At 40.2% G+C, this 27,999-nt stretch overlaps 1 protein-coding gene across 4 annotated transcripts in view; it reads left to right on the top strand.

Moving 5' to 3' along the window:
* The window catches only part of shisal1b (shisa like 1b), a 102,552-nt gene that overhangs the window by 69,536 nt on the left and 5,017 nt on the right, over positions 1 to 27,999 (top strand). For 3 of the 4 annotated variants that reach the window (XM_003444013.3, XM_005451011.2, XM_005451012.2), the window contains 3 exons: positions 12,186 to 12,391; positions 17,224 to 17,437; positions 20,906 to 21,212. In XM_003444013.3, coding sequence (XP_003444061.1) covers positions 12,325 to 12,391; positions 17,224 to 17,437; positions 20,906 to 21,212 — 588 coding nt within the window. In that variant the 5' untranslated portion in view covers positions 12,186 to 12,324. Of the gene's footprint in view, positions 1 to 12,185; positions 12,392 to 17,223; positions 17,438 to 20,905; positions 21,213 to 27,999 lie in introns of those variants that run through there. The other variant, XM_005451014.4, reaches the window with a different exon arrangement.

Below are 27,999 nucleotides of genomic sequence, written 5' to 3'. Positions count from 1 at the left end.
CATTAATCCGGCTGAAACAGTTAAAATCATAGATGAGTGATACTTCACAGGAGAATAAAGGAATACTTGGGGAAATCAGAGGTTGGGAAAATATTAACTTGAGGAGACTCATTATTCAAATTAGTATCCGTGCATGTTTATTCCTGTACATAAAAAATAACCAGAATTTTTATTTTGTAACATTGTCAGTCTGTGACACCTTAGTTGAGGGTTGTAGTATAGACATTTATATATCCTTTGGCTTTTAAACTCATCATATAATATGATACCTAAAAAGACAAATTGTGTCACCAATCTGGTGTCTGATCATCGATTAAACAATGCACATCACACCACCGAGTAAACATTAGTGTATTTTATTTAATTAGCACTTGCATCCCTGCGGCCACAGTGACCTTTCACCACCAAATTCCCATGCGTTCATCTTTTAACATTTGCTCCAATTTTAAAGAAATTCCCTCAAGATTTTTAAGAGATATTAAATTTACAATAAGGGGAAGATCTTTGGTATGAATGGACAAAAAAACCCCTCAGACCACAGCTCTCATTCTCAGAGGTAATCTTAATATTGACTTATTGACATTTATGCATGACCTCATACTTCTCAGTAATTGGTGCAGCAGCATCTGACCTCTGACCTTGCTCTTGTGCTTTAGCTAAAGCATGTGGATGCTTCATTGACTTGAGTTTAACCTCCAGTTCAGCCTCTCCACCGCATCACCCGTGGATCAATGTTATTACGTGACTAATAACGAGTGGAAACTTGTGGTGATCGACATCTTTCCACGTAAATCTGTGTTGTTATTTAATTACAATGTGTGATCCACTGTATCATAAACCTGAGGGGAAGCTTAGTCAGTGAAATCAAACCAAATCTACTCAAAACCCTAATCACCATCAGATCATTTAGAGATTTTGCGAACAAAACCTTGTGTATTTACTTCCACTTGAGGTGCGATGATTTTAAATTACCGCACTCCAGATGTAGCAACTTTCGACGAGCACAGTAAATATAAGATAAGAGAGGCTCTGTGTCTTTACACACTGTGCCTATGCTGTCATATAAAAGCATATGTTATTTCACAGTGTTGTAAATAAGCAGCAGAGAGAAGGAAACTCTTAGAGAGTTCAGACAGAAAGAAAACAAAACGGAGCTGCATGGGAAAAAAAATCTTAGTAAATGTGTGACACGGGGAACCAAAGCCACGTTTGAGAGCAGCGAAGAAATTTGGTTTAGGAGCATATTAAAATAACTTGCAAGTGCAAGTTGTTGTTGTCATGCACTCAGTTGTTTTTCCTTCGCAGACACACAGCTTTTGATTTCTACTGTGGTAGGAATCCTGCAGTTTTAATGACGGCACCAGATTTGAGTCCTGGTACAAATCTACATTTTCCTCACCTCATAATAGGAATCACCCCGAATAATGGGGGAAATGGAGAGCAGTGAAGTCTCCTGCTCTTAACAGCCTCCATATGTAACCATATGCCTGCCTGACCTCCCTTCCTCAGAGGTGTTACAGGAAGAGGGAGCAGCTGTGACAGACAGCTGCGATGCGCTTGGAGTGAACAAAGGGTTAAACGCTCAATTCAGACGCTTGCAGATGATAACAGAGCCAGAGGTGCAGAAGAGCCTCTGTCACTTTGGCTCAACCATGCAGGAAAGAGAATAAGCTTTTATCACCAGATAAAATGAGCGTGTTGAAGTAACGGTATATAAATTCATCAGTGTCAACGAGAAGTGGCAGATAAGGAGACTGACAACAGCTGAGCACACAGCTTCTGGATTATGTGCACTGTTCTCGCAAAACAGTAGCTTTTCTCATTGACGTTAGTTGAAAGATCAAATAATATCAAAGTGCACATATATAATGAGCTAAATTCAACCTCCAAGTTTAGATGCATTTTTTTATGTGTTTGTGTGTGTCGGAGGATTAGTAAAGCATTACTTAAAGTAAATGTGTTTTTTTGCAGGATTTCCTGTAACACGTGGACTTCTAAAGGTCTTTTCTACTCCAACTGAGCACTCAAAGTGCTTTTTAAAAACTATACAACATGTCTCATTCACCCAGTCACACAGACATTCATACTAACATTTTTTCTATACCTAAGCACTTTGTTTAACATTCATGTACATACTCACAGTCACTTGCATGCAACGGGGGCAACTCGGGGTTCACGGTCTTGCCCAAGAATGCTTTGACACGCAGACTTGAGTAGCCTGGGAAATCCTATTCTGACTGGTAGACCACAGCTGCACACATCTTTTAATTTTTAAGAGGTACATGCAACAAAAGCCTCAAACAATACCCCCATTATAAAAATGTCATTCCGTCAAATAGATCATGATTTTTATAAAGGCACTGGGACGGCCACACTAGAAAATGACAGACTGGGTCCTCGGCGAGAGTATTCATGTGCAAATCTTTACTGTAGGTCATCCTCACTCAATGCCTTCCTTTTGGTTTGCCTTTTAACTTGTGGCGGTCCTTATTGTTAAAAAAGAGAATATAAGCGATGCCGCCTTTGTTACTAAGCAGAAAATGCATGAATATGGATTAAGAGGTGTGTGTCTGTGGGAGATTGGGCTTTGTTTCTTAAGTCAGCTACCACTGAGCCAGGGGCTTTTAAGAAAATGTCACGCAACCAATGCGTGTGTAAACATTTGTCTGTATTGTAGCATCACACATGTGCATATGTGCTCACAGCGCTGGCAGACATTACGCGCTATATAAAGCCTAAGTATAATCCATGAGTCATTATGGCTCAAATGACTGTAATTTTTAATTCACCACGATATATAATGCTTCACTATAATCCTTCTCGCCAATAATGACGAATATTTTAAATAAGCTTGATCGCACCCGCCATATTATCAGTGAACAGCAGCAGGTAACTCTTCATTCTGATAATAAATCCATTCACAGTCTCAGGAAATCAGTTCAACAGAACCGTTTTGCAGACGTGTCGGGGCTTTTAGCACAAAGTTATAATATTAGAGCTTCGAGTTGAACTCAAATGGCATTTAGGGAGCATTTCAGGACATAGTAGGAAGTTATTATTCACAAAAATCTGCCAAACGTATGCAACCTGAGGTGAGTTCATTCTCTGTGGGTCAAAAGCAGGACAGCCTCATTAATGAGGTGTAATCCCACTACGATGGCCAGTCAACCAACACTTCCAATAACGATCGCTGGAACGGTTCACAAACGGTTTCTTGCGGTTTAAGATTTTTCTAACAGGCTATATAAACTGGCTGCCAAAACACCATTAGCATTTGGAAGAGAAGCAGTGGGGAGTATTATCCGTTCTCATCTGAGGTATTCTTGGCCACACTATGTGAGGGTGTGCATGACCACTGCCCTTTGCGACCTTTGGGACCTCCAGGTGTTTGCAAGCGCTCCGGGTGTTTACAGTGTATCTGTAATGGCTATTTTGGGGTGAAGTCGCATGGGGTTTGACCTCTTAAGACTTTTGCTTGTGGGCGTTATCTGAGGGTAAAGCTGCCCACTTCGTTAAGTTCAGTGTGCTACTTTTGGATCTGACGCGACTGTTAAAGTCACTGAGGATTAGTGATATTTTCAGGCAGTGTAGGTTAACACGGGCAACCAAAACTTGTAAAGTAGCCTGGTTTATTGAATGGCGTTGAGTCATTGTTTAAAAATCACAGGGATTACGAATTGTTCAGACAATGTGCACGGAAATATGTTAGTAAACATTAGCAAACCTTGAGTTTGTGTCCTTACCATTTATCACCATCACACATGGAAACCAAAGTGCCAGCTTTAGGGCTAGTGTTGCCTCTTTGTCATGTTGGTCTGTGTAATTAATGCACAGCAAAAAACATCAAAGTGATATTTTTATATATGTCATAACTTTCTGCTTCATTTTTTGAAATTCCCGCTGGGATATTAGTCTGCAAGTAGGAGCTATTTTAAATCCAGGGTCAGGCGGATGATGATGGGGAGCATTTCCAACAAAAAAAAGGGAAAGAGCCCAGAGTGGGGTGTTTAAAACAAATCCAAACAAACAATGCTGGGTTTTGTCTGGGAGATACTGCCGTGTCAGTCTGCATCAGAGACACCAAAAAAGTCCCCAGGATATGTCTCCCAAACCCCAGAGCCAAACAAGTCCAGTTATTCTGCATGAGTCACAGTCTCGCTACCAAAGAAAACTGAATGCGAGTGCCAAAGCGCGGATGCGTTGACAGATGAGGACTTTGCTGCCTGCTGGCGGCTCAGAACTTTGATGGAACGGCAAGTGTTGGGAGCTGCTGCAGAACAATTCCTGGAAGGCGTTCTGTGGCCTTGAAAGTGATTTAAGGGTGACAGCTACTGTATCTCAGTGACATTTAGCAGTCAAACTCAAGAACACCCAGTCCTCTGAGTCGCTTGATGAAACCCAAATTCTCAAAGCTATAGCGGCAGCAAACTCAAATCAAAAAGTAAGTCTGAAACTGATCCCCAGTGTAGTTATTATTATTATTTCTTGTTGAAAAAAAAAAGATGAAATATGTCAAACGTTAGAGACGATATTAAACAAACAAAAGCGGCACATCAAGAATACAAACAATGCATAATAACTGATTGAAAAACTTGGTGAAAGACACCAAGCACTGCAGCTGCTTTCCTCATTATGTAATAAAGGTTTTATCAGTTGATACTTAACCTTAAGTGTTCAGTCTCTTCCAAATGCAGCATCAAGTGAGCTGGATTCATTCATACTGCATCACATGGAAACAAGATCTTTGTTGTGATCTGCGTTATGTTAGATGAGGTTCCAAGAATTCTCATCCCCCCAGCTGACTTCGAGACCTTGATTGTGTAATGAATTCAACTTATTAGACTCCAGTAGCTGTCTCATTAGTCTCCTCTCCCTCTCTGCATGCATATATTTATTGCCCCGTCAAAATTATTTGTGAGAGAATCACCCTGTTAAATTCCCATTTGGTGCAGAGGAGACCTTTTTTCCTGTGAGTTAGGGTTTCCCAGATTTCCCAAGTGCTTAAATGTACACTAATTAGCCTTTTCTGTGTTGTTTTTTCTATTTTGTGTGACTAAAGCTTAAGAAAAAGTATCACATTCCTTTTCTCCAACCTCCAAAGTTGTGATATTAGTTGTTTATTCAACTTGAGATGTGGCTGGAGCAGTGTAGCGAGAAGCACTGAGCAGTGATCAGATGTGTTTGGAGCCACTGCTGGGGGAGGTTTATTTCCAGATGGATGCTGATATTGCCTTCCTCAGAAATACCAGCCAGAAGTCTTTCTATCTACAATAGATTAGCTCAACAATATAATGCGGTGCTGCCGTTTCTGCCAGGCGTTATGAAACTTTAAAAGCAAGTTGAGTTATAATTCTGGTTATACTGATGGGGGAGGGGGTGTTCAGACAAATACCTCTATTATTTTCCAATCTTGCTTTGTAATTCAAATTGATGATAAATTAAGGGTGTGAGATAAAGTGAACGTAGAAGGCAGAATGGTTTCCATCAACATGACAGCTCTCAGCAGGTAGATGCACTGTGTGCCTCCACAGACGCTAGTTTGATTACAGTTGTTCTCTCATCTTCTGCTTGTGTTATGCTAACAAACCATTACCAAGTCAGAAACAGAAACAGACCACCCATGCAGCAAGCTAGGTGCGCTTCACAATAGCCGAGGCTATTATGCTGCCGCATCGACCAAACTCTCCACAACAAGCCCTATGGCAACACTGCTGTTGTTCCTCCCTTAGCATATTTAAGGATTTTATGTATTCATTTCCTGTCCACCACATTGTGGGTGGTAATTACTACAGGCTACACTCTTCCTTATGTCCTCTGTGACGTTAAGGTCTCCCAGGCAACATCCAGGCTTTAGACGAAAACATGTTGCTGCCGCCTTTGGGCTTTATTTAGAATATTTGACCTGGAAAATTTATTCAGGTGACGGCTCATGTAAACCGAAGAAGAAACTCTGTTCATCAGTCAAATTCATATCTGCAGACCCGGAGCTCAAAATGATGCAGTACAAATAATTGCTCTGATCACTTTGTAATAAAAAGCTGTCAGATCAAAAAAAGAAAAAAGAAAAAGGCTCCTGAGAGAGGATTATGGGTAGTTGTGTGAAACGTACTTGAATGATGAATCAAAAACAACCTTGTTGCTAATGTGACGCTTGCTGTGTAACTGTAATTTTTTTTAGTGTTTATTTCAACCTCTTGTGATTTATCGAAAGATATATTTAGGATTACTGAAACAGAAGATGATGGAGAAACTTGTCCTTTTATCTTGGTCGACTGGCTTACGTTACAAAGTCAGAGCCACTGGGAGAAGCTGCTTTCATAACTGCTTTCAAGGCCATAAAACTAAATGTCATGCTTCACTTTAGGTATTTAGATCCATCATTCAGTACTGTTAAAGATGCAACCTGCAATCTGAAATGCTGTCTGCAGCATATCCCCAAACATACACTAAAAACCTCTCTCTTTTCATTCCTGAGGTCTGTCCTGGGTAGATAACTCTATGCTGAAGCAGGAAAAAGTTATGTTTTATAATAGGAGATTTATCAATATATACATATTGATGGACGACTGGGCTTTTTAGCTGCAAGCTTTTACATATCAGGACATAATCCAAAAAATTACAACATCAGATGTTGTAAAAAACAGAAAAAGCACCTTTAGCAGCATTAACTCAAGTTAATCATTTGTGCATGACTTCGATAGTCTCTTTTTGTTTTGTTCCACTCTTCTTTACAATGTAGAGACAGGCCATTGAAAAATGTCGGTGTAGTACTTTGATTCTTCTTTTTTTTAGCCATTCTGTTGTACATTTGGTGCTGTTCTTGGTGTCAGCATCCTGTTGCATGACCCACTTTTTCCCAAGCTCTAACTATTAGACAGATGGTCTGCCATTTGACTCTGGAATACTTTGAAATACAGAGGACTTCATAATGAACTCAAGCATCACCGTGCTTGATTGTTAATATGAAGTGTTGGTGTGGATATGCTGTGTTTGGCTTTCAGTAAACATGGTAAACATCAGTAAACATGCATTAAGGCCAGACTTCTCCACTTTGGTCTTGTTCCAGAAGTCTAGAGATTTGTTTAGATGCAACTATTTGCTCTATTCCACTAGTACCTACTCGACTCGGCTTAACTTTACTCAGTTTTTAGGGTTTTCTATTAGGGGGCAGTACCTTATATGGGTACTTTATTAGTGTCTGCATGGCCGGGGTTCCAAGTGAGCTGAGCCAATCCAAAATTGTGACGTCAGCAGACTGCAAACCACCGATTGGACAGTCAATGGTGTCACTCGATGAGCTGTGAGAGCGTCTTCTTCACAAAAATCAAAACTGCTATTTTTGAAACTGGCTGCACAAAAATCAACTCCATGGTTCCCAAGTGTGACAAAAAGCAACGCCTCGACGTCCTCCATTGTTGTGTCGCATGCAAATGACATCACAAGATTGATGTTTACGTTTCATGACATGCCCTGTACTACTAACTCTGAGGTTATATTTATCTAATGCTGAGCCCTGGTAAGGACCAGATTATTTTTATTATGTCCTTATACATAAAACCTTAAAACTGAAAGAGGATGCAATTTCTTTCCTGCAGACTGATTTTACGAGCAAAGGCGGTTGATGTTTATCTTTTTTATGCATTGTGAATGAAAAGTACTTTATACTTAATATTTTTTTTTTTTTTTTAAACTTTAAAACTGCTCTTAAGTAAATAAATAAATATCCCAGACTACTGGTATCCTCTAAGGACAGGTTTTTTTTTAAATCATCAGCTGTGTCACATGTTGTACATGTTCACCAGTCATTGCTTTTAATGACTTAGGCTGCCACTCCTTACTCACTGATGCTGCACACAGTTCAGTCCTCTGTGCCAATGACAATCATTAGATCACAGCTCTAAATCTCCTGACATGGGCTCATGTCCTAATGGAGCACTGTCGGGCTTCTGAGTGAAGCTCTAATGCCATCAAACGTGAATGAAATCCAATTTATTATGATGATAGTCAAAGGGAGCATCAATTAGGTAGAGGGCTGCAACAGAATGTATTTGGACGCAAGCCCATCTGCAGACCCACAGTCACTTAGCTATTGCTCACTATTCCCCTTGTGTGAAGTGGGAGTCTCATCTCTAAACTGTACTTCACTGCGGATGCTCATGTGTTTTAGGGTGATTGATAACGCATATTAACATGGATTAAGGGCAAGCAAAGCAAGAGAGAGTGCATTTATGGGCTCTGAGGAAACTCTAATAATGAGACACAGAGGGCGAATAAATATCCAACTACTATCACCCATGGAAGAAAAAGGTTATGTGAATACTCAAAAAGACAGGCCTAAATGTTTCGTCTAAAAATAAAGTTAAGCTGTAGAGAGGAAGACGGCGAGAGAGAGAGAGAGAATTGTAATGTCGAGATTTTGCCTTTACAAACTTGAAAGCTTCTCAGATAAGGGACACTGCAGGCCAAAATAAATAAATAATGATTTTTAGAAAGCATAATAACGTGTCGCATACTTTAAAGTTAATGTTTGAACAAAAATAAGACTCGGACAAGGATGTTCATGAGACAGGCCCCGCTTATCGCTGTGTGTAATCTCCAAATAGCCCGAAAATCTTCCACTGCGCTTTTCCTCATCAAACTTCTGACAGATTTGGGTCTCCTGCTGTGTTGTGATGAAAAGTGTGCTGCTAGCTTCGCAGTGGTTACTGCAGCAATTGGTCACTTAATATTTGCTTCTGTTCTCAGCGAGTAATGAGGAAGATGCAGGCAGATAAATGAAATCTGCATGCTTTTTCGTAGAAATGCAGTGTTTCCCCTCAGAACAGCTTTTACATTTACTCAGAGTGGGTGTTTCCATGGCCTTTATGTATATTTTAGTTTGATTTGAGACATAAACAAAGTATCTAGACCCTCCATCTGTGTCGTGTGCCTGTTCAGCTGAACAGTATGTTCTATTTTAAGTCCCAGGGAGCTATGCACTGTGTGCTGTGCTGTGTGTGCCTGTATACATGCACTCCTGTGTATTTACAGTACATACTGTGCTTCACTACCATCAGACTCATTACACAAACCCTTGAACATTTACGTCTTCTTCGCAAACAAGCCGTGCGCCGTGATGCTGTGAACCTTGCCCTTTTATAGCCTGCCCAGCATAGGGAGCAGGGTGACTCCATGTGAATATACAAGAAAACAAGGAAATAATGTATATAAAAGACCACAACAGTGAGTTGGTTGTGGGGAGTGGGTTTAGAAAGGATGGGAATCCCTCGTTATACTTTACATGCTGTCATCTGACAGTACACTAAAGCTTTCACCAGAAATAAAAAGACTGGAAAAAAATATACAAAATGCCACTCTAACAAGTCTCCCGGGACCTCCGTTGCCTGGCTTTCTGAAGAAGGAACAGCTTTTCAGATCAAAAAATGCTTTAAACGACTTTGACAGAAAAAGCTTGCCGTGCTTCACTTGCAGCTCATAGTCTGTCCATGTGGTCCACAGTAACTTCATTGTATATTGGAATGGTTATGCACAGCATTTATTCCTTGATCTGGGATTGAAACCTTTTAACACATAGGAGATGGGGCAGTACCTGTGACAGAGAGTGGGATTCTCCACAGTGTTTGCACAGCTTTAATTTCTTCTAAAATATTTGTTTAGCCTCTGTTGCTCAGTTAGGGAGCGTTATGTGTTTCTCATTAGCGCATGACCTCACACTCACATGCTTACATGCCATATTTATAAAAAGCAATAGGTTGTGTCTCAGCTAGAAAAAGATAATTGTATACCTTATTACGGTTATGGTTTATCCAGCCTGGAATAGGAGCGTATGTCTTCTTAAGGATAGAGTCTACATTAGAGTCAGTCTAATCGTATTGCTGCTCCTCCTGAGTGTGTGTCCATGTATGCAATTCAAGATAGCAGGCATTTTCTCATCTCTAATCACGTGAGATTTTTATCACTTGAGGAAAAAAATTCTCTTTTTGTGCCATTAGCAGAACTCGTGTGACCTGCTGGGGAAAAACATCTTTTCCTCTCTTATTAACGTTGGATGCTTGTTAACTGGTGTAGGCTATCATGCTGCTGCCAGTACTGGCGTTGCCTCCCTTTTTAAGTCTGTTAAGGTCAACAGCAATTTGGATAAAGGCTAGGTATTTCAATCTGACGAATCTCTCTGCCCTCAGGTTACGTTGAGGTTTCGGTTTTTCATGAATGGCTTTGGATAAAATCTTAAGCTCTGGACCTGTGAAAGACCTCTAATATCTGAGGCCTGCATTTTCCGCTTTTACAGCTCCGTAAAACTGACAAGCTGACCTGACAGCTTTGCTGCTTTCTGCATCAATTGCCCGAGTGTGCAAAAAGGTGTTAAAGGTGTAAAAATTGCCAAATGCTATTTACTCCACAGCCAGCCTGTTTCATCCTCACTCTGTGATCCATTGTGTACCAGCTGCAAAACAGGCCGTGCCATTGTAAGGAATCAACTTACAGCACATTTTCAAAATTGACACATCTCTACATAATTTTCTCAGTGAGTTTTGGTTTAAAAATAAGGGAGCTGAAAGATTTGCGCAAAATATTCCACAGCACATGTTGACGTCTTTAGATGACTACCAAAGCTGAAAAATATTCTGTTTACTTGAAAAATTACAACATAATAACATAATAACATTTAATTAATTGATGCTATTCAACTTTCAAAGACCAGAATGGAAATCTGGAACGAATGTTGAGCATTAGTCCGCACAAACATTACCTCACTGTGAACCCACTCATCAGCAGATGTGGCTACTCGTGTAAACTCTTGACCAAAAAACAGAAACATAGCTTGTTTCTGACCTCTAGCAGTTTGTAAATCTGACCTGGTGAACATTGTATGCATATTTCTGATAAATCGTTTTTGGCTCGTAGGCAGTGCCCCACCACTAGCACCATTTCTCTTCTGACTGTGTGTGCTCATGTGAAAGAAACAAAACTTTCCAGTCGCCCTCCAAATGGAGATGTATGTGCGCCATACTTCGGAGTGTTACCAAAAGAGCTTGAGAAAAAAGTCGGAGGTTGGTGATGCAACATTAGACTGGCTTTGATCCACCAATAAATTGAATTCTTTTTATGACAGGAACACTGATGGGCCTTCTACACCCTTGTTGTTGCTCTCTTTGCTTAGTTTCTCCTTCTCTGTCAGCCTCTGTCAGGTCCTCAATAATTTAGGAGCCGAGCTTGTAATATTTTCCAACTAGCTTGTGCAGAGAAGATGTTTAAGTTTCTCGGCACATACACGCAGCTAAAGCAATCTAGGCTCCTGGTACATGTTTGAATGAAGTTTACATTCAGAAAAAATGGGATCTTATAGGTTCGGGGAGCAAATAATGGGTGTTTCTATGTGAAATTTGCAAATGGTTCATATATAAATTATCAGAAACATCAACTTAAACGAATGCACAGAGAGGTACTATTTCTGTGCACATAATGAGGCTATTAAAGCAATAAATAAAAAAAAAAAACAGAAACAAGTGTGCCTAAGCGAAATGTACTGCCACCCCATTAATCTTACTTATCATCAGTAGAGGGATGACTACAGCGAAGCTTCGAATGGTGATAATGTGCAAGAGGAATTCATGAACCCCCACAATGCATCACTTGCAAGCAAAGTGCTCCACAGCAGCTCTGCAATCACAAAACTTTACACTGTGCTGAAAGAGCAGATTCTGTGCAATTCATTAAATATTTGCTCTTCTTAGAGCACTGTACTTTTAATGCATGATATGTGCAGTTTTTCCTGCAACGCATAGTTTATAGAGTTACATAACTAACACGTCTAGTTTAAGATGTTCTTTTAATCTCTGTCAAAAAAAAGTCAGTTTTATTAGAATCAACTAAACAAATGACAACAATTTCAGCTCAGGGAAGTATACATATTCATGATTATTGCTGTAATTTACCGTGACTTATAGACAAGAAAAAGCAAGCATGGAACAACTTTTAGCCCCAGTGTTGTCAGAGTGCCAGTTTCAATTAAACTGAATGCCCAAGCGGTCCTGTTATGTAAGCCTTAGGACAGATTTCGGGAAAGGCATCATGGACGCTCACTGCCAGACAAGCTGTCCACACAGTTGGATAGAACTTCCAGAAATCCAAATCAAATATCTTAATCTTTTCTCTCCCCCCCCTGCTTGTCTTGTTCCCATTAGGAGCCCTGACTCTAAGAAGCAGCCATGTGAGAGAAGCTGTCAGCGAGCAGAGGATGCCCACGTCCAACTAAAGCAGCCCTTCCCCCTCTCTCCCCCCACCCTCCTGCTCCCTCCCTTCTTCCTACATGAGGACAAGAAGATGACTATCTCCAGCCGGCAGTCCTTCAATGTCCTGACGGTCATCTTCCTCCTGCTGTCCACTGCAGGTCTGTGAATTTAAGTCATAGCCTGTTTTTGAGTCTGTTTATCTGGCCCTCTGCAGACACTCAAATCAGAGTTTCAGGTAGTGTTGCTGACATTACACATGCCCTCAGTTTCTACAAACTTTGGATTTCCCCCAAAATATAGGTCTCAGTCCTTTGCATGAGAAGCCACTGCAGTGTTGTAAAATGAATTCAGGGAGCAGAAAGACTGATGTTGCCATGTGATGGGCAGAATTCAAGTCAGACACATTTAACATTTGGGTGCTTTCAAACATTTACTGCCAAGAACTTACTTTTACTTGGCAGGAAAAGCACTGAACCTTAGGGTGCTCTCTAAATGAGGCCATGCAGCGTAAACTGTAAAAGAGAGCATATTGTAACCCCAGAAGCTACAAAGAAAAGAACCCAGCCAACACATATCTCTTAGATATGAAACACACATTATGCAGGAGGAAAAAAAATATGCCGACTCAAGTCTGAAAATGACAAAACAGGGTGGAGGATGAATAGCGAGAGCGAGAAATCAGCGCTATAGCTGGCAGGGCCAAGCAGCAGGTTGAAAACCCATAACAATCAAAAGAGTCAAGAGAGTGTTATTTATGTTATTGCCCTCCTCACTCAACATCCATCTTTAGTTCAAAATGGCCATCCTCGTGTTCCCAGAAAAATGCATCAAACCCAAGGACCGATGATTACAACGACAAAGCAAATTGTGTACAGCACAGCTTTGAATGCTGAATGAGTGCCAGAAATGACAAATAATACCCAAATTTCTACTGACTTAGGTACAATGAAATACAACTCTAAACAATCTCTGCACTGATTTATGATTTGTTTTGCGTTACACAAGGTTACGCCCTTATGTCACATATCTATGTAAGTGATCACTGTAAGTGATGTTGTAGTTAACACTAAAGACCAGACAACAGAATAACTTTAAATTGTAAACTGAAAATGTAATTGTATCTCAGTATATTTACCATCATGAAAATATTGATAATAAACAACTCATTATCATCACATTATCCTGATAATCAGTGCAACTATTTTATTTTAAAAAAAGGCAGATTGATATTATGGTTATAATTATTATTTATTTTTTATTTTTCATCAAAGCTGTTTTTCATGTTTGACCAAGAAAAGGTAGAAAAGTCAATCATAGATTTGGTTTAACACTGCTGACAGAGAGACAGACAGACTGTGAGGGAATAACAGACAAACTAACATAAAGGCAAAGATAATAACACCAAGAAGGCGCACACAGTGGATTGTACTTAGCTAAAGAAAAAGGATGCGCACATTACATTTACAGCTTACCAAAGATCTGATTGAATGGGTTACTCGTGAGCAAAAATCATTTTGTCTTCTTTGTAGAGGATCACCGAATGAAACACGGCTACCTTTATGTTTCAGAACAAAGACAAAATGCAGATGCGAGTGCAGTTATGGGAAAAAAAAAAGTGATGGGTGAGCACTGACTGATGTTTTGATGCTGTGTGTTTGCACCGCTGAGACAGAGAGCCACAGCCGTTTTCAGACCACAGGCAGTAAACAAACTGTAGTTCAGGAGCCAAGCTGTTAACTGTATCCTAAATTTCAAGAGGTGTTAATGAAATTAAGCAGGTGGGTGTGTTTACAACGCTTTCGCTTCCAGAACCAGCTGTTGTTCATTTGAGAAGCCAGAGACTGCCGATGAACTTGTCTGTTTCCAGTTGTGCATCATTAGAGAATTTTATACTCCACTTACAGTGTGGAGGGCCTCTGTTTCTTTATTACCAGGTTACTAACCCTCAGCTGCTGACCCTCTTCTTTTAAAGGGCATAAAAACATGAGGGTACTGCAGAACTTTTTCATGGATTAACCGACTTGTATTGTCAACGCAAGGGTCAAATGAAGAGCTTCCTTTCACTGCTGAAGAAGCCATCCTTGACTTTTAATTCTACCGTGCCCTTCAATACTGTTTCATTTTACAGCCTCTCCTGCTGAAATTAGCATCACTGAAGCGAAGATGGCCAGCGAGCTCATTATAACCTGAAAGAGGTCTCTTTCAAATGCTGATCTGTCTTGGCCTGAGATGAGTGAAAGACTTCTATCACACTGCCTGCACAAGTGGACCTTGAACTAAATCACAGCCGAAACACTTTAACTGACAACACAGTCATATTTTTTGGGCTCCGCTCATAAAAGGAAGCACATATGAGAAGGATAAATAAGCTACGATAAAAACATCAAACTAAGCTCAGTGCACTTCACATGGAGTGACATCATTTCAATTTGTGATTCAGCTGAGAATGATCAATCAAAGCCAAACGAGAACACACGGTGCCAGAGTGATACAAATGATATCAGCGTATCTGCAAACAAGTACAGAAATGCTGATATGAATTAAATCACAGTAAAACGCAGTTTTACATCAATGAAGCCTAAAAATCTTACAGCACTGGCAGCTTAGGCTTTATTGATGAAAAGGAAAACATAAGAGAAGGATCAATCAGGTACACGTCCCACGGCGCGGCATCTTTCAAGAAGTGAAAACAGAATTACAGGACCTGCAAATGCCACACATAGAGCCATTAACAAGATTAAAATCTCATTGGTTCACCTGCAGATAAGTAACAGAAACACTGCTATGTTTACATACAAGCTGTTGTACCTATTTTGTGGAGGATGCTTACATGAAACAAACACCAAAATCAAAAATAATAAAGTGAATGTATATATAAGTAATCCTCTAAACATTTGGTTTCTTAGCCAGTCAGAGGAAGTGTCTTAAAGTGCCTTACACTTTAGTGTGGCTGTAACTATTAATGGTTTTAGAATCGCTTGTTTCAGAGGATGAGCTAAGGTGCTGCTGAGTCTCAGTAGATCCATAAGAATTATTTTAGACTGTGAATCATATGCAGTTACTTTAGTAGAGTCCCAGAATAAAATTATGGAGCTGGAAATGAACAATAGATTTCCTGTTAGATACATAAAAAACATTATCACATAATCCCTCTATCAGAGACTGCAAAGAAGTTTAAAAGTGAACTGCATGATGATGCATGCTTCAGTGCATACTGTATATTTGTCACTATTCTGGCTTCCAGTGCTTATAGGCATTTTAAGAACTTTATCTATAGTTTTAGACAGGTCATAGATTGTTTTAAATGGCTATGAAACAATGAATATGTCAAACAGGCATTATTATCAGCTTTAGAAATAGATAGGTTATTTATTATTATTAGAGTTTGGTTTGCAATTCTTGTGATTTTTTTCTTCAAGTAGATCCTTACTGGTTGCCAGAATCCATCACCAGAAACATTATTATTTTCCCCCACGAGATAGTAACACATTCATTTTCCCCTAAAGCTGCAGGGACTTGTAAGCGTAGTTCTGGCTGAATGCAAATGAGCCAGAGGACCGTAGCTCCATAAAGAACTCACTGTTTCCACCCGTATGGCTTCATCTGCCCAAATGACTGGTTATACTTTTCCGGATCACTTTGGCTTTGATTAATTTCTGTTCGGATTTCTGATATGTAGCCTATTTTACTGAAATTCTTTTTTTTAAGTCATGTATTGTGTGCAGAACAAAAACTGCATTAAAAAACACAACCTAGTGCTGCCCTAGATTATGATACTGTACTGTGAGTTAAATAAAAGTGAAACAGGTCCAAGATTAAGTAACAGCGTTTAAAACCATATAGTTAGGCGGCACTATGTTCACAGTGAAACTCTTTGTTCACCTATAAATAGAATGACAAAATGGAAAAACACTCAGACACACACATTCACAAAAAACAGAGGGGATCTTGCTTTTGGAGGGAGGATGAAGCGAGGCAGTCAGTCTAGGGGAAGCAGCGTGCTATATACGCATTTTGTGAAAGTAATCTGAGAAGTATGTTTGTTGTTTCCATACAAACGCACAGAAGCCACCCTTATGTTTGTATCACGCTTGGGTGTTATCAAAGATTTCCAGTATACCGGAGCACACCTGGCACAGTCAGATCTCTCTTATTAAACCGGTAGATTAATGCTGTATTCAGGCTATATTGTAATAGCATGTGCCACCTGACATCAGCCTCTTCTGTGGAACAAGCAGAGAACTTGGTTGTTGGACTAGTAACAAGAAAAATGCCACCATCCCTCTTGGGGAAAACTTTGGGTTTAGGCGTGATGATAAAAGTAAGCAGGCCAACAGAGACTAAACTCTGTGGCCTCAAGAAACTTGTGGCTAAAGACAAGAAATCAAGCTGCGAGTCTGCCACCACCACCACCTACACATTATCTAGTTTACCCACTGATGTGTCAGAATCCACTACTGCAAGAAGTGCCATTAGGTTCCATAAATTCCAGCTCATACTTCAGTAAGCTCCTGTGAAATGTCTGGATGGTGTGACGATATGAAGAAAATAAGACATTGCCCTCTGGTTTCAATGATTAGCTAATCAGTTTGATAGTCTCTGTGTTTTGGGGGAATCTGTGTTCCTTCAAGAATAAAAATGACTGTTTTTGCCATCATGCGCCTGCATGCATAATTTAATATCTACTCTCTGATTATTTTTGCAAGTACACCGTGTTTTGTGTTGCTTGTCCTTCGCCAGAGGTATTAACTGAATTCAGTCCACTCGTGTATCTTCAGAGGCCTCCAAAGAAAACAAGCATTCACGATTATGTTTTTGCAATTTGGATGCTGTAGGTTGAAAGGTGCTTCCTGCAGAGTTGTTGTCATTTTCAGAACTGGGAGACAAACACAAAATTCTGCCTCAAAGGTCATGAGTTCTTTTTTTAGCTCCTGAATATTACATCTACGGTTTCTTTTTTTTCCTCTCCCCCTCTTTCCCACCACTGCAGCCCTCTCAGCTCATTACCGAGTGTGTGAACCTTACTCTGACCAAAAGGGGCGGTACCACTTTGGCTTTCACTGCCCACGCCTCTCAGACAATAAGACCTATATGTTCTGCTGCCACCACAACAACACCGCCTTCAAGTACTGCTGCAACGAGACTGAGTTCCAGTTGGTCATGCAGGTCAACCTCACCACCACCTCTGATGGTTATGCACACAAGTGAGTAATCATTTTAAGATGCCATTTGAGTCAAATGGATTTACACTGTGCATCTTCTGTGACAAAAATCTGCACTGTCATATTTTTCCTTTTTTTTTCTTGGTTTAGAAAAGTGATTAAATAAAAGATCACAGTTAGCGTCTTCAGGCTTAGATGCCCAATGCTACTCAAGGGTTACCAGTTCAAACATTGCCCATCTTAACAAAGTCAGTGTCAAATATTGGGAATCATGGCATACTGATGAGAAATGGACTGCACAAGACACATATGGACAAGGACTAAATACATGGATTTTACACATATTTCAGAGTCTGTCTCGGACCCCTTGTTTTAGGTGTGTGTGTGTGTGTGTGTGTTTGTTATCATTATAAGTTTTGTCTCGCTGGCATTATAATTGCCCAATAGGACCTGTGGTAGTAGTGAAGGTGAAAATTAAAGTGTACTCACTGGAACTTCAGGCAAAAGTTGCATTTGCAAAGGAAAAAAATTGCAAGAGTCTTAGTTAGATTAATGTGCAGAATTTTAATTCAGGATGTGAGGTTTTTAAAACTGATTTTTTACCAAAAACTTTACAAATAGAGTGACATTAACGATAGAGAACCTAACAGTGACTCCAGTCCACAAAAATCAAATCCCCCAACAACCCTGAATAACCCTAACTTATTTTTGTTTCCGGTGTAACCATGGGGGTCAAACCTAGAGATATTTACAGAAAAAAACCCTCCTACAATAAATAACACGACCATCCTAATACTATAACAGACATTTAAATAATAACAAAAGCATTTTAACAAAAGCCCAAGACAGAAATCGTCCCATTCCCTCCTCCTATCCTCAGTGGTACAGCCCAATCACATGACTGAAAAATGAAAGTCAGGTGGAGTATCCTCATGTGTCCTTCATGAAAACACCATCATCCACCAACCCAAAATCGAGAGAGGAGAGTTAATAAAAAGCAATACAAATCAAACTATTAAAAAAAAAAATACCCACACCATTAAATACTTTTAAATATTATATCAGGTGTGTTTATAGTCAATATTCAATGAAATATCATTTAACAAAGACTTCAGGATATATTTAATATAAAATATAATACATATAATATATAATTTGAATATATATTATTTACAACACCCTTTTCAGTACTGCTTAAATATGAAATGCAGGACTTTATAAATATGCATTTACTCCTATGCACTCAATTTTAGATTTACACTAAATGTGGAAACTAAAGACAGAAAGTTGCAGCTTTCAGGAGACCCTGTTCTGTAGTTTCTGCAATATCCTGCTAAAACAAAACAAAGAAGACCAAAAGATGACCTGCTTGTCACAGTTAATTAGTAAAAACTGGCCTCGCTGAATCTTGGGAGAGCTTTATGTGAGTTGCTACAACGACAGATGAATTTACCTCAGATCGTATGAACCCAGCTTGTTTTGGTCTCCAGAATTTCTTGATGGTATCGTGCTCAGAGAGCTTGTTGACACTGACCTACACCTGAAGAGGTATTCAATACCACCACAGAGGAGAGCAGATGCTAAAAGCAGCCTATGTGTTTTGAGTATGACGCCTCCACATGAAACCCTTTGCAAAGCCGGGTGTTAAGTGCTGGCTATTACGTATATAGAGTCTATAAAGTCCTAGACTGTTTCAAAGTAAAAGTCTGTGTAAAATTACAGAGCTGTATCAGTGTGGCGTTATTAAAAAAACTGCACACATGCCAGGATATGACAGATTTCTCACAGAGGACAACTAAACTGAAAGAAGTGCTTATGGCGTGGAGTATAAGCAGATTTAAACTGAGTGAAGGACACAGAAAAATGTCCCTCTCCTTCTGTGGGAGCACCCAGTGGGAGGCTTGGGTGACAAAACCACAGCTCTTTGTACTAATGCCCTCCCAGCATGCCTCTGTCTCAAACGGTACACAGTGCCCTGCAGCAGGTCATGATATTTCATTTTTAGTGTCAGATGGCCTGTTGGGCCTCTCTTTTATCTTGGCTCAGTGGCCAATAAGACTGCAGGCTTGATATTTACTGCTGGCCAAGCGAGTTAAACTGGCCATAATTTTGTGCTCCCTTCTTACACTTCATGGTGAAAATGGGATTAGAGTTGAGTTGAGTTTGAGGTAAAACTAAAGGCATTTTGACTCCAAGGGTTTTGCTCACAATGTTGTGCGCCGTCTCCTATAAAGTAACGGAGCAGCTGAAATATTGTGGATCTGAAACGTATGGAGAAGTCATCTGAGAGTAAATGTTCAAGAAATTCATAGGAAAACATCAAATATTGTTATATATTTGACAGTTAATCCTTTCAATCTGCTGTCTCTGGGAAAGCTGTGATTAATATTGAATGGCGTTGGTGTTAGTGGTGCGGTTATGATCAGTTTCTCTAAAAACCGTGCACATTCTGCGTTCTTTGCTCTGCGATCAGACTGACTCAAATATAGCCCTGCATTGTTAGTCTGTTAGAACACATACAAAAAAAATTATAGCAGGTAAATGCCTCTGATGCAGAGGTGAGGAAAGGTAAATGCAGTTAAGCATTTACTGACATAGTATTCATTCAAGCAGCTCGGGTGTTTGTTTTAAAGCAGTTTATTCAGATAAACAGCCCTAAGGCTGCATCGTTTCCAGACAGAAGCGGATTCAGTTGATTTAGTGAATTACAACCACTCAAATATCACTTTTTCTAAGGGCTTTAATCAGTGGAGTCACACTAATTGCATATTAAGGCAAAACTAAAAGAATGGTTTCACTCCAAATAAATCTCTATTTTGAAGTAACACCCCGTGTCATCTCTGCTTCTCAGAGTCAGAATATTTATTCAGTCCATGAACATGTGTAATATTTCCACCCTACATGCCCTGAGTGTTTAAGGAGCAATGTGACACCACAAGATTATTTTTATTTTTTTGTGTATGTGTGTAAATTTTTGCTTTCCCAACCTCTCAGGAAGCTATTTTCTGAAGCCCTTTCTGCTCATTCACCTTGTTATACTTTATGGATGTGGGTGGACTAAAACAAAAAGTTCAAATGCACCCCACATAAATCCAGCTGGATCATGTAATACATGAAGAAAATTTATGAGAGGTGGAAAAATAAGAGCGCTGATTTTTAGAGAAACTATGTAAGAGCCAAAACGAGACGTATAAAACTCTCTTGTGCTAATGAAATTCTTTGTCCAATTTAGGAAGCAGTATTTAAGAAGCAGTAAATGGAACAGATGGTGGTTTTTTTCCCCTATATTTATTTTTTTAACTTCGTTTTTATCAAGGGAGGACTTGATAAATGTCTTGGTCTTGCCACATAAACAGCAAACATTCACACCTGGCAGGCGCGATCGTTGCTTTCGGGATTTAAGCCCAGTGTAAGGGTAACTGGATGATAGTTCTGAGGATATGAAAAGTGTTTATCATCATCTTTTTCAGATTATCCAGCATTAATTCTCCCAGTCTGCGTCTCTTGCAGTAATTATACAGCCCTGGTCGGTGTGTGGATCTACGGCTTCTTTGTGATGGTGCTGCTGGCTTTGGACTTTCTCTACTACTCAGCCATAAACTACGAGCTGTGCCGGATCTACCTGGAGAAATGGGGTCTGGGAGGACGCTGGCTGAAGAAGGCTCGGAGTCAGTGGCACAGGTCCATGCCAGAGGAGAGCGAAGCCCAGGCTCAAGCCCAGCCCATGGTCCCCACCCACTTCCAGCCCAGACATAGCCTCAGAGGGGAGAGCCACAGCCCTACGCTCCTGCCCTACAACACATCCACCGCATGGTGAGTCACTGCCCGTCACATGACAGCTGTCAACCTTGATATCATAGACATAGACAGATGCATTTCTGCAACTACTAAAATTATCTGTCTCTGGTCAAAAGAGAAAAACAAAAAAGATTTACAAGTAGTAAAAAATTTATATCACAGAAGTTCAGAAACAGTGATACCCTCATTTGACGCCATACAGTAAGAAGTGTTACGTAACCATTTATTGCCTATTATACAAAATAACTTGTTCTGCTCTGATAAGCAAATATGCAGTAGAGACCCTCTTGCTTGTTTGACAAAATAAAGCATTAATAGCTACAGATGCTAAGAACCAAAGTCGGCCGACCCTTTAAAAAATCGTTCCTTTAATTCTGCCTCTCATTTTCTTGTCTGCGTATTTTCCTTTGTGCTCACTGTTTTGTTATGCAGACGGCAACATGGCAAGGAAACTGTGTCTAGCGGGACAAATTAGAACATTTTTAGCATACTTTCCCGAAAGCCAGCAGCAAGAAAGCTCAAACATTCCGGATCCTAATTTCCTAGAGTCGCTCGTTAGGGCCACACTGTAAACACAAAGATATAGATAGCACGCTAAGCGATTAGATCCGACCAGTGGTATTACCAACTGTCAATTCACCGGGTTACAGACTTCAACAGAACTTTTAGAGCTCCACTCCCTTCTGCCCAGCAGTGAATCATTTTCTGCAAAGCATCTGATGTGTATGTATCGTTCATCTCAAAATAGCTGCACTCTGTGTCAACATAAACCTTTTTTTCTTTTATCTTATAGAAGGAATTTGGTTTAGAGATATTTCTTGGTTTTAAGTCTGACCAACTCATTAGGGAGCTATCATTATTAATGAATAGAAAAGAACAGGATAATGTGAAAGCTGCAGTGCCCGCCTGGGGCTCCTAGCTCATATTTAACTTGAATGAGTCGACTGTGAGTCGCATTAGAAATCATTTGTGGAGTTTCTGCGGCAAAACACCATCTGCTATGCATTCAGCTTATCTTTTTTATTACCGCTGAGAGCAGTCACAGGCGTCTCAAGGTGTGTTAGGCTGCATGTGACTGCTGTTAGAACATACGCGATGATTTATGATGCCAGGAGTGACCTGTAACACGCCATAGCTGCGGGGAACTTTTCTTCTTCTGCCAGACATTGTTTAAACTTTCAGAATATAGCTGCACAATCGCAGAGCGCAGCCTGAACAACCGTACATTTTTGTGCAGTCGATTTTTCATCCGGTTGCGCGTCTCCAGACACCGTGCACCCTATCTGTCTCTGATTGTGGCTCAGTCTCCTCCTAGAGGTAGACATCTCTCTCGGGTCATGATAATTTAATGTGGGTAGAGTTTTGACAAATGGCTTTAAGAAGCACTGTGGACTGTAGAAGCCATAGATAGAAGAGCTGCGATGCTGCAGAGGGATCCTGGGGCTGCTCTGCTGGTATAAACGTGGTTAACTAAGACTGAACATATCCGCGGAGCCTCCTCATTAGACATGAAGTCAGTTCAGTATGATAGGACTCATCAATCCTTGACTGGTGAGGTTGACCTGCGCTGGCGAGAAGCCAGCATTAAGCCAGAGGAAGTCGATTTAAAAAAAAAAAAAAAGGTGTTTGAAATAGCAGCAAACTGCTCATTAACTAAGTGGGCTCAGAAAATGAGAGCAAGCTAAGTTCATAGTAATTCATTGTGATGAGTAATGGGAACTGCTTTAGGACTGATAGTGTTTTGGTATCATCTTTTGTAAGATCTCTATCTAAAAATACCAAGAAAAAAATGTAACCGCATTTTTTACAAACAGGACAAAATTTACCATGAGCTAAATATGTTCTTGCATAATCATTCACATCAATAATAAAGTGACAGATGCTGGGAGATAAATTCAGTCACGAGCAGTTTCTGGGGCAAGATCAGAATAGTTTTTTTTTCTGGGGGGGAAACTTTCACACAATGAAACACTTCTGAGAATCCAGATAACGCTTACACTTTTTCCTAAATGTGTTAAGTAACCGTTATGGGCGATTCTCTCTGTGTGTATACCGCAGTTGACGTTGCCCACACAGTGCGTCATTAGATGGGTTTTATTTGCGGGGGTATAGATCTTTATCCCCAGAGAGGATGCAGAGTAATGGCTCAGAAAACTGGGTCCACTTAGTTGGACATCTGTTGGCCAAATGTAAACAACCAGAGATCGGGTCAAGTCCCACTACAGGCCCAGCAGCATCTAAAAACAACCCAGTCGCACAGCAACTTTGGAATCCAGCACAAATGGTAACCCATGCAGCAAAGCAGGTCCTGATGGCAAGTCAGGTCTTAGAGAGAGAGGGAGAGAGGGGGGAGAGAGCGCAGCTTTGCACTCAGCGTGTGGGAATCCTGCTTACCACGTTGCACGTAAGCAGGCTGGTATGTGCTGCTGCAGATATGCTCAGGGTTCAGCGTGGGCGGCCTGAGAGACTCTTATTACTTTTCCTCGGTGGATGCCCTTTATTAAAATCTCATATTCACGTATTCACTTTGGTTTGAATAAAGTAAGAAAACGTAACTGTCTCTTTCTTCACCTAACGATGTATGATCCAGGTGAGAGTCGAATGATCAGCCTGCCACGCCAGGAATCCTGGATTATCATTACAGGGAGGGCACACTGTTTCGTTCCAAGCAGAGTTTACTCACATGGTAACGTCACTCAGTGGAAACAACAGATTTGTGAAAACCACTATTGGAAAGTCATTGTTTTTCTACACACTATTAGTTCAAGTGCTTATCCTAGTGTTGAATAGGATGGGCAGTTAGTTAGGTTTGTCCATTAGCTTGATAAAAAACACATTTATGTAGGAGCTGTTTGGCTTGGACCTTTATGCGTCTTATATCTACTGGCCTGGGGACGCCTTATCCCTGCAAATGACCTAATCTAATGATTTCCATTAAGAGGAGTTCAAGGAAGTCTTTCTGCGCTTAAAAGATTGTGGATTCGCTCAGCTAATGAGAAAAAAAATAGAAAAAACTAGAACATCACTGATGCAGTAGCTCATCTGGCACATGAGCCATTATAATTTACAGGTTATTATAATGTGTGAAATACAGAAAGCAGTGATAAGTTTTCCTATCATTGGCTGGCTGTATTGCACAAACTAATGAGAATTCAAATCCACCGAGAGCGACAAATATGACCCTGACCTCGAGGGTGATCTTTGTGCATAAGTTTGATTAAATCCTGACTCATATTGTAGCATGCCTAGCGATTCTTGTAGATTATTGACAGATGGATGGATGACGGACGTCTTCCCGGCTCATTAGTCCTTCGGCTGGATGAGTTGAAAATTAAATCATGATTTCAGAAAAATCATTCAAATATTTGTGTTTAGGTCAAAGAGGAACATATAAATAAAGTTCCTAAATGGTCACCTGATTAATCTTTATACACAAATTGTCACAGCCCAGTAATCAGTTATATCAGCTAGAAAGTGTCCTTCATCATGAAGAAAGATGACACAATGATTAGACCTAATTAAAATACAATAATAAAAATACTATAAAAGTAAAATGTATATGTATATAAATATAAATGTAATAAAATAATAATAATAAAAACCTAATAAATACATGACTGACCTATTAAACTATGGTGGCTGTCTTGATGCACGTTGCAACAGTAGCTTTAGTAGTAGCAGTCATCCTTAACTCTGCTGCTCTCACACTGAGAGGAGCGGTCATCCAGCGAGGACGTGAACCTGGAGACGGTGGTGGTGTTGGAGGCCTCAGAGTAGTCGTGGAATGAGTTAAAACCATCAGGCGATAGAGGTTAAATTATCATAGCTGGCTTGGCAGATGATCACATGGAGCTGTTTAAAACTGACTCAATAGCTTTAATGGAAAAGGAAGTTTTGACAACTTTAGGAGCACAAAAATCATCATCTGGTCTCATCTACTTATAATCTGGGCAGGGGAACATTTTTTCCCCATTTCCTTTCTTTATACTTGGTTAAACTATAAAGGTGTAGTCTTATGTTTACCATACAGATGTGATATCAGATAGCGGTAATGATTTTCCCATTTAGCACTCAGTATCCAGTTTAAAATCCATTCACATTAATGTGTCCTGGATGACGTGGATGAAGTAGCTCTTGAGCTCATATGACCAGGATGTGGTAGCACAAAAACTACTGGGAACCCATTAAGATATCACATTGCCACAGAAAAAAGAAAAACATTTTGGCGTCACTCATCTTAGCAGGGCTCTCATGTAGCCCTTTAAAAGCACTAAAACCTTCCTGGAAGTTCAGCAGCATTACAGCCCTGCTTGGTTGTCCACCCGCAGCTATTAGGACATTAAAGCTTTGGCTGTGTTCCCAGTATCTGCACATCCCCCTTTTGCCTGCTTGTCCACCTCCTTGCAATTAGTGGTATTGAGCAGCATCGTGAAACTAGAAGGCAGATTTAAAAGAAGTGGCAATGAGAATCTTCTATATCATCACTTATTTTACATTCCTTGTGTAGTGTACCCACTTTGACATTCCCCGCTTCATAAGTGGAACAAATGTGATCTGCTCCTGTCATTCAGTCTGGCATTTTTTACTGCATATGTTAGATAGATTTAGTTTGCCTTCAGTCAGTGCTGATTAAGACTTACCCAGCAAAAATAAGTGTGCAATCTTGGGAGGGAAAAAAAAGCAGATTTTTTATTACTTTTTTTTTTTGCTCGTGTTTGGTGGTAAAATTAAAAATACATAACTCAACTTTGGTTAATATATGCTGAGCATCAGCGAGAAGTCATAGATTAAAGCGGGAGAAATGAGGTGTTGAGCAACATCAAATGACACCACTTCACATCGAGCAGAGCACGTCACACAGATTCCCCTGGCGGCCGATGAATCACTTGGCACCGACTTAGAGCAGCACCTCACGCCAGCAACCTCCCACTCGCTCAAGGCTGGTAGCTTACTGGGCCAGCTGAGCTTAGCCATGGGTAGAGTGGTCTAGGTGAGGTGGCATCTGTCAGCCTATTCAACATATACCTGACTCACCAGCCTTTGTAACACTGCCTCTTACAGTCAGTCACCAGTGACTCAGCGTTATAGCCCAGTCTAGTAAACACCACCTCCGCCACTCGAGCAGTCTGTCTGTTACATCAGATCGGTCATAGGTAAGCATGCCCGACACCTGCACTTAAACACCTGCTGTGCTGCCTGCACAGGACACTCAGATAGACCCAGAAGGCTAAAACAGACTTTCACATTTTTTAATGTTTTTGTTTTTTTTTCTGTCAGTGTGATCAAAGCCTACCTCTGTCTCCTGAATATTCACATCCATCTTTGAACTCACTGGTTCCCTTTTTCTGAGGTAATAATGTAATTGTACATTATGAAATTATTCCTGGCCTGTCTGTCCACAGAGCAGCATGCCAAGACCTTGTCCAATTAAAGCAACACACTCCATGTGGTGTGAGTTAATTAACATCATAGATGCTACAAAGACAGCCAGACGCACAGACAGTTCTGCTAAAAGGGAAAGAGAAGAAGAGCAGGTTTAGCTCTTTGAAAGTCGTGCAGTGACGTCTGGCACTGCCAAAAGCAAGATGGGGTTGGTGCAACTTTCTGTGTTTATTTTTGTGCTTGTGTTTGTGATCTTTTATTAGACGTGTTTTCACACATTTACTTTGCATTTTCTGTAAAGTGCAGTCAAGTATCCTTCAAGAACCAAACGCACTCTGTGTGACACACTGCTGATAAAAGAATATTTCTGTGTCCCTACAAGGATGGAGGGTAAATCACTGCTAAGGTGGGGAAAGTGGAAATTTTTCTTTTCCCATTAAAGTGCAGTTGTATTGTTTGGGCAGCAGAAATTATTTTCAGTTGGTGGATGTGATTCATAGAGCTGTGGTGGGCTTAGAGTCTTAACAAGAATTACAGACTTGTAAAATATTCCTGTGAAGCTGGCTGCTTTTTATAAAGCAGAGCTGGCCCATTTTATTAGTTTTTGTGTTTTCTGGCCTTGAGCTCATTTTCAAGCCAATATGTTGTTATATAAAGATCAGTGTGGACCATGAAACACAGAGCACACACTGAGGCAATTTTATCCATGAAGCTAAAAGTATTAAGTGTTGAGTCTCAGTCTCTGTTGTCCGGAATCCTGACAGTTTTTCCCAAACAACTTTTGTGGCTACTCTGGAATTTGATGATACAGACATGTGCACTCTGGGCTATAAATTGGCTTTTTGGAGAGGATAAAGCAGCAATATATCCACAATGTATCAACCATTTTCATTCTGTGGGCTCCAGTTCTATGAGATCTTTAAAATATGTAAGCATGTTTGCTATCCTAAATACCATCTTCTTCATTCGCTAGTTTTTCCATTGTTTTAAATCATCTCATGGCTTTCATCAGTGGTTGTCGTGTGAGAGTTACCAAGGATAAAGTCTGGTTGTTACCACGTGACCTGAGTATGTAAATTTAGTCATGTGATAACAGGTGGATAATAGCTTATATTTAAAATCAGTGCTTTTCTCTATTTTCTCCTAAAGCCAAGTTTTAGTCCTGAGATGACCTCTGTTTCCCAGACAGCTAGAGTTATGTTCCTCTGGCATTCAGTCAGTGTCTAGCCACTTAACCAATACAATGAAAACTGGAAACCACAGCCAAAGGAAAGCTAGATGTGGTTACATCATCCGGCACCTCCAGCCTTTCTGTATGAAACTGCCTTAGATTGTGTTTGGTGGTGTTGTGACTGGCACTGCACTTTCAGGTCTGAAAACTGAAGCCAGCATGGGAGTGTACTGAATCATTTCTAATGGCCAGC

The sequence above is a fragment of the Oreochromis niloticus genome, linkage group LG7 (assembly GCF_001858045.2).
Source record: "Oreochromis niloticus isolate F11D_XX linkage group LG7, O_niloticus_UMD_NMBU, whole genome shotgun sequence".
Taxonomy (NCBI): domain Eukaryota; kingdom Metazoa; phylum Chordata; class Actinopteri; order Cichliformes; family Cichlidae; genus Oreochromis; species Oreochromis niloticus.
Note: the sequence above shows the minus strand (reverse complement) of the source record. Positions and strands in the feature narration are given on the sequence as shown.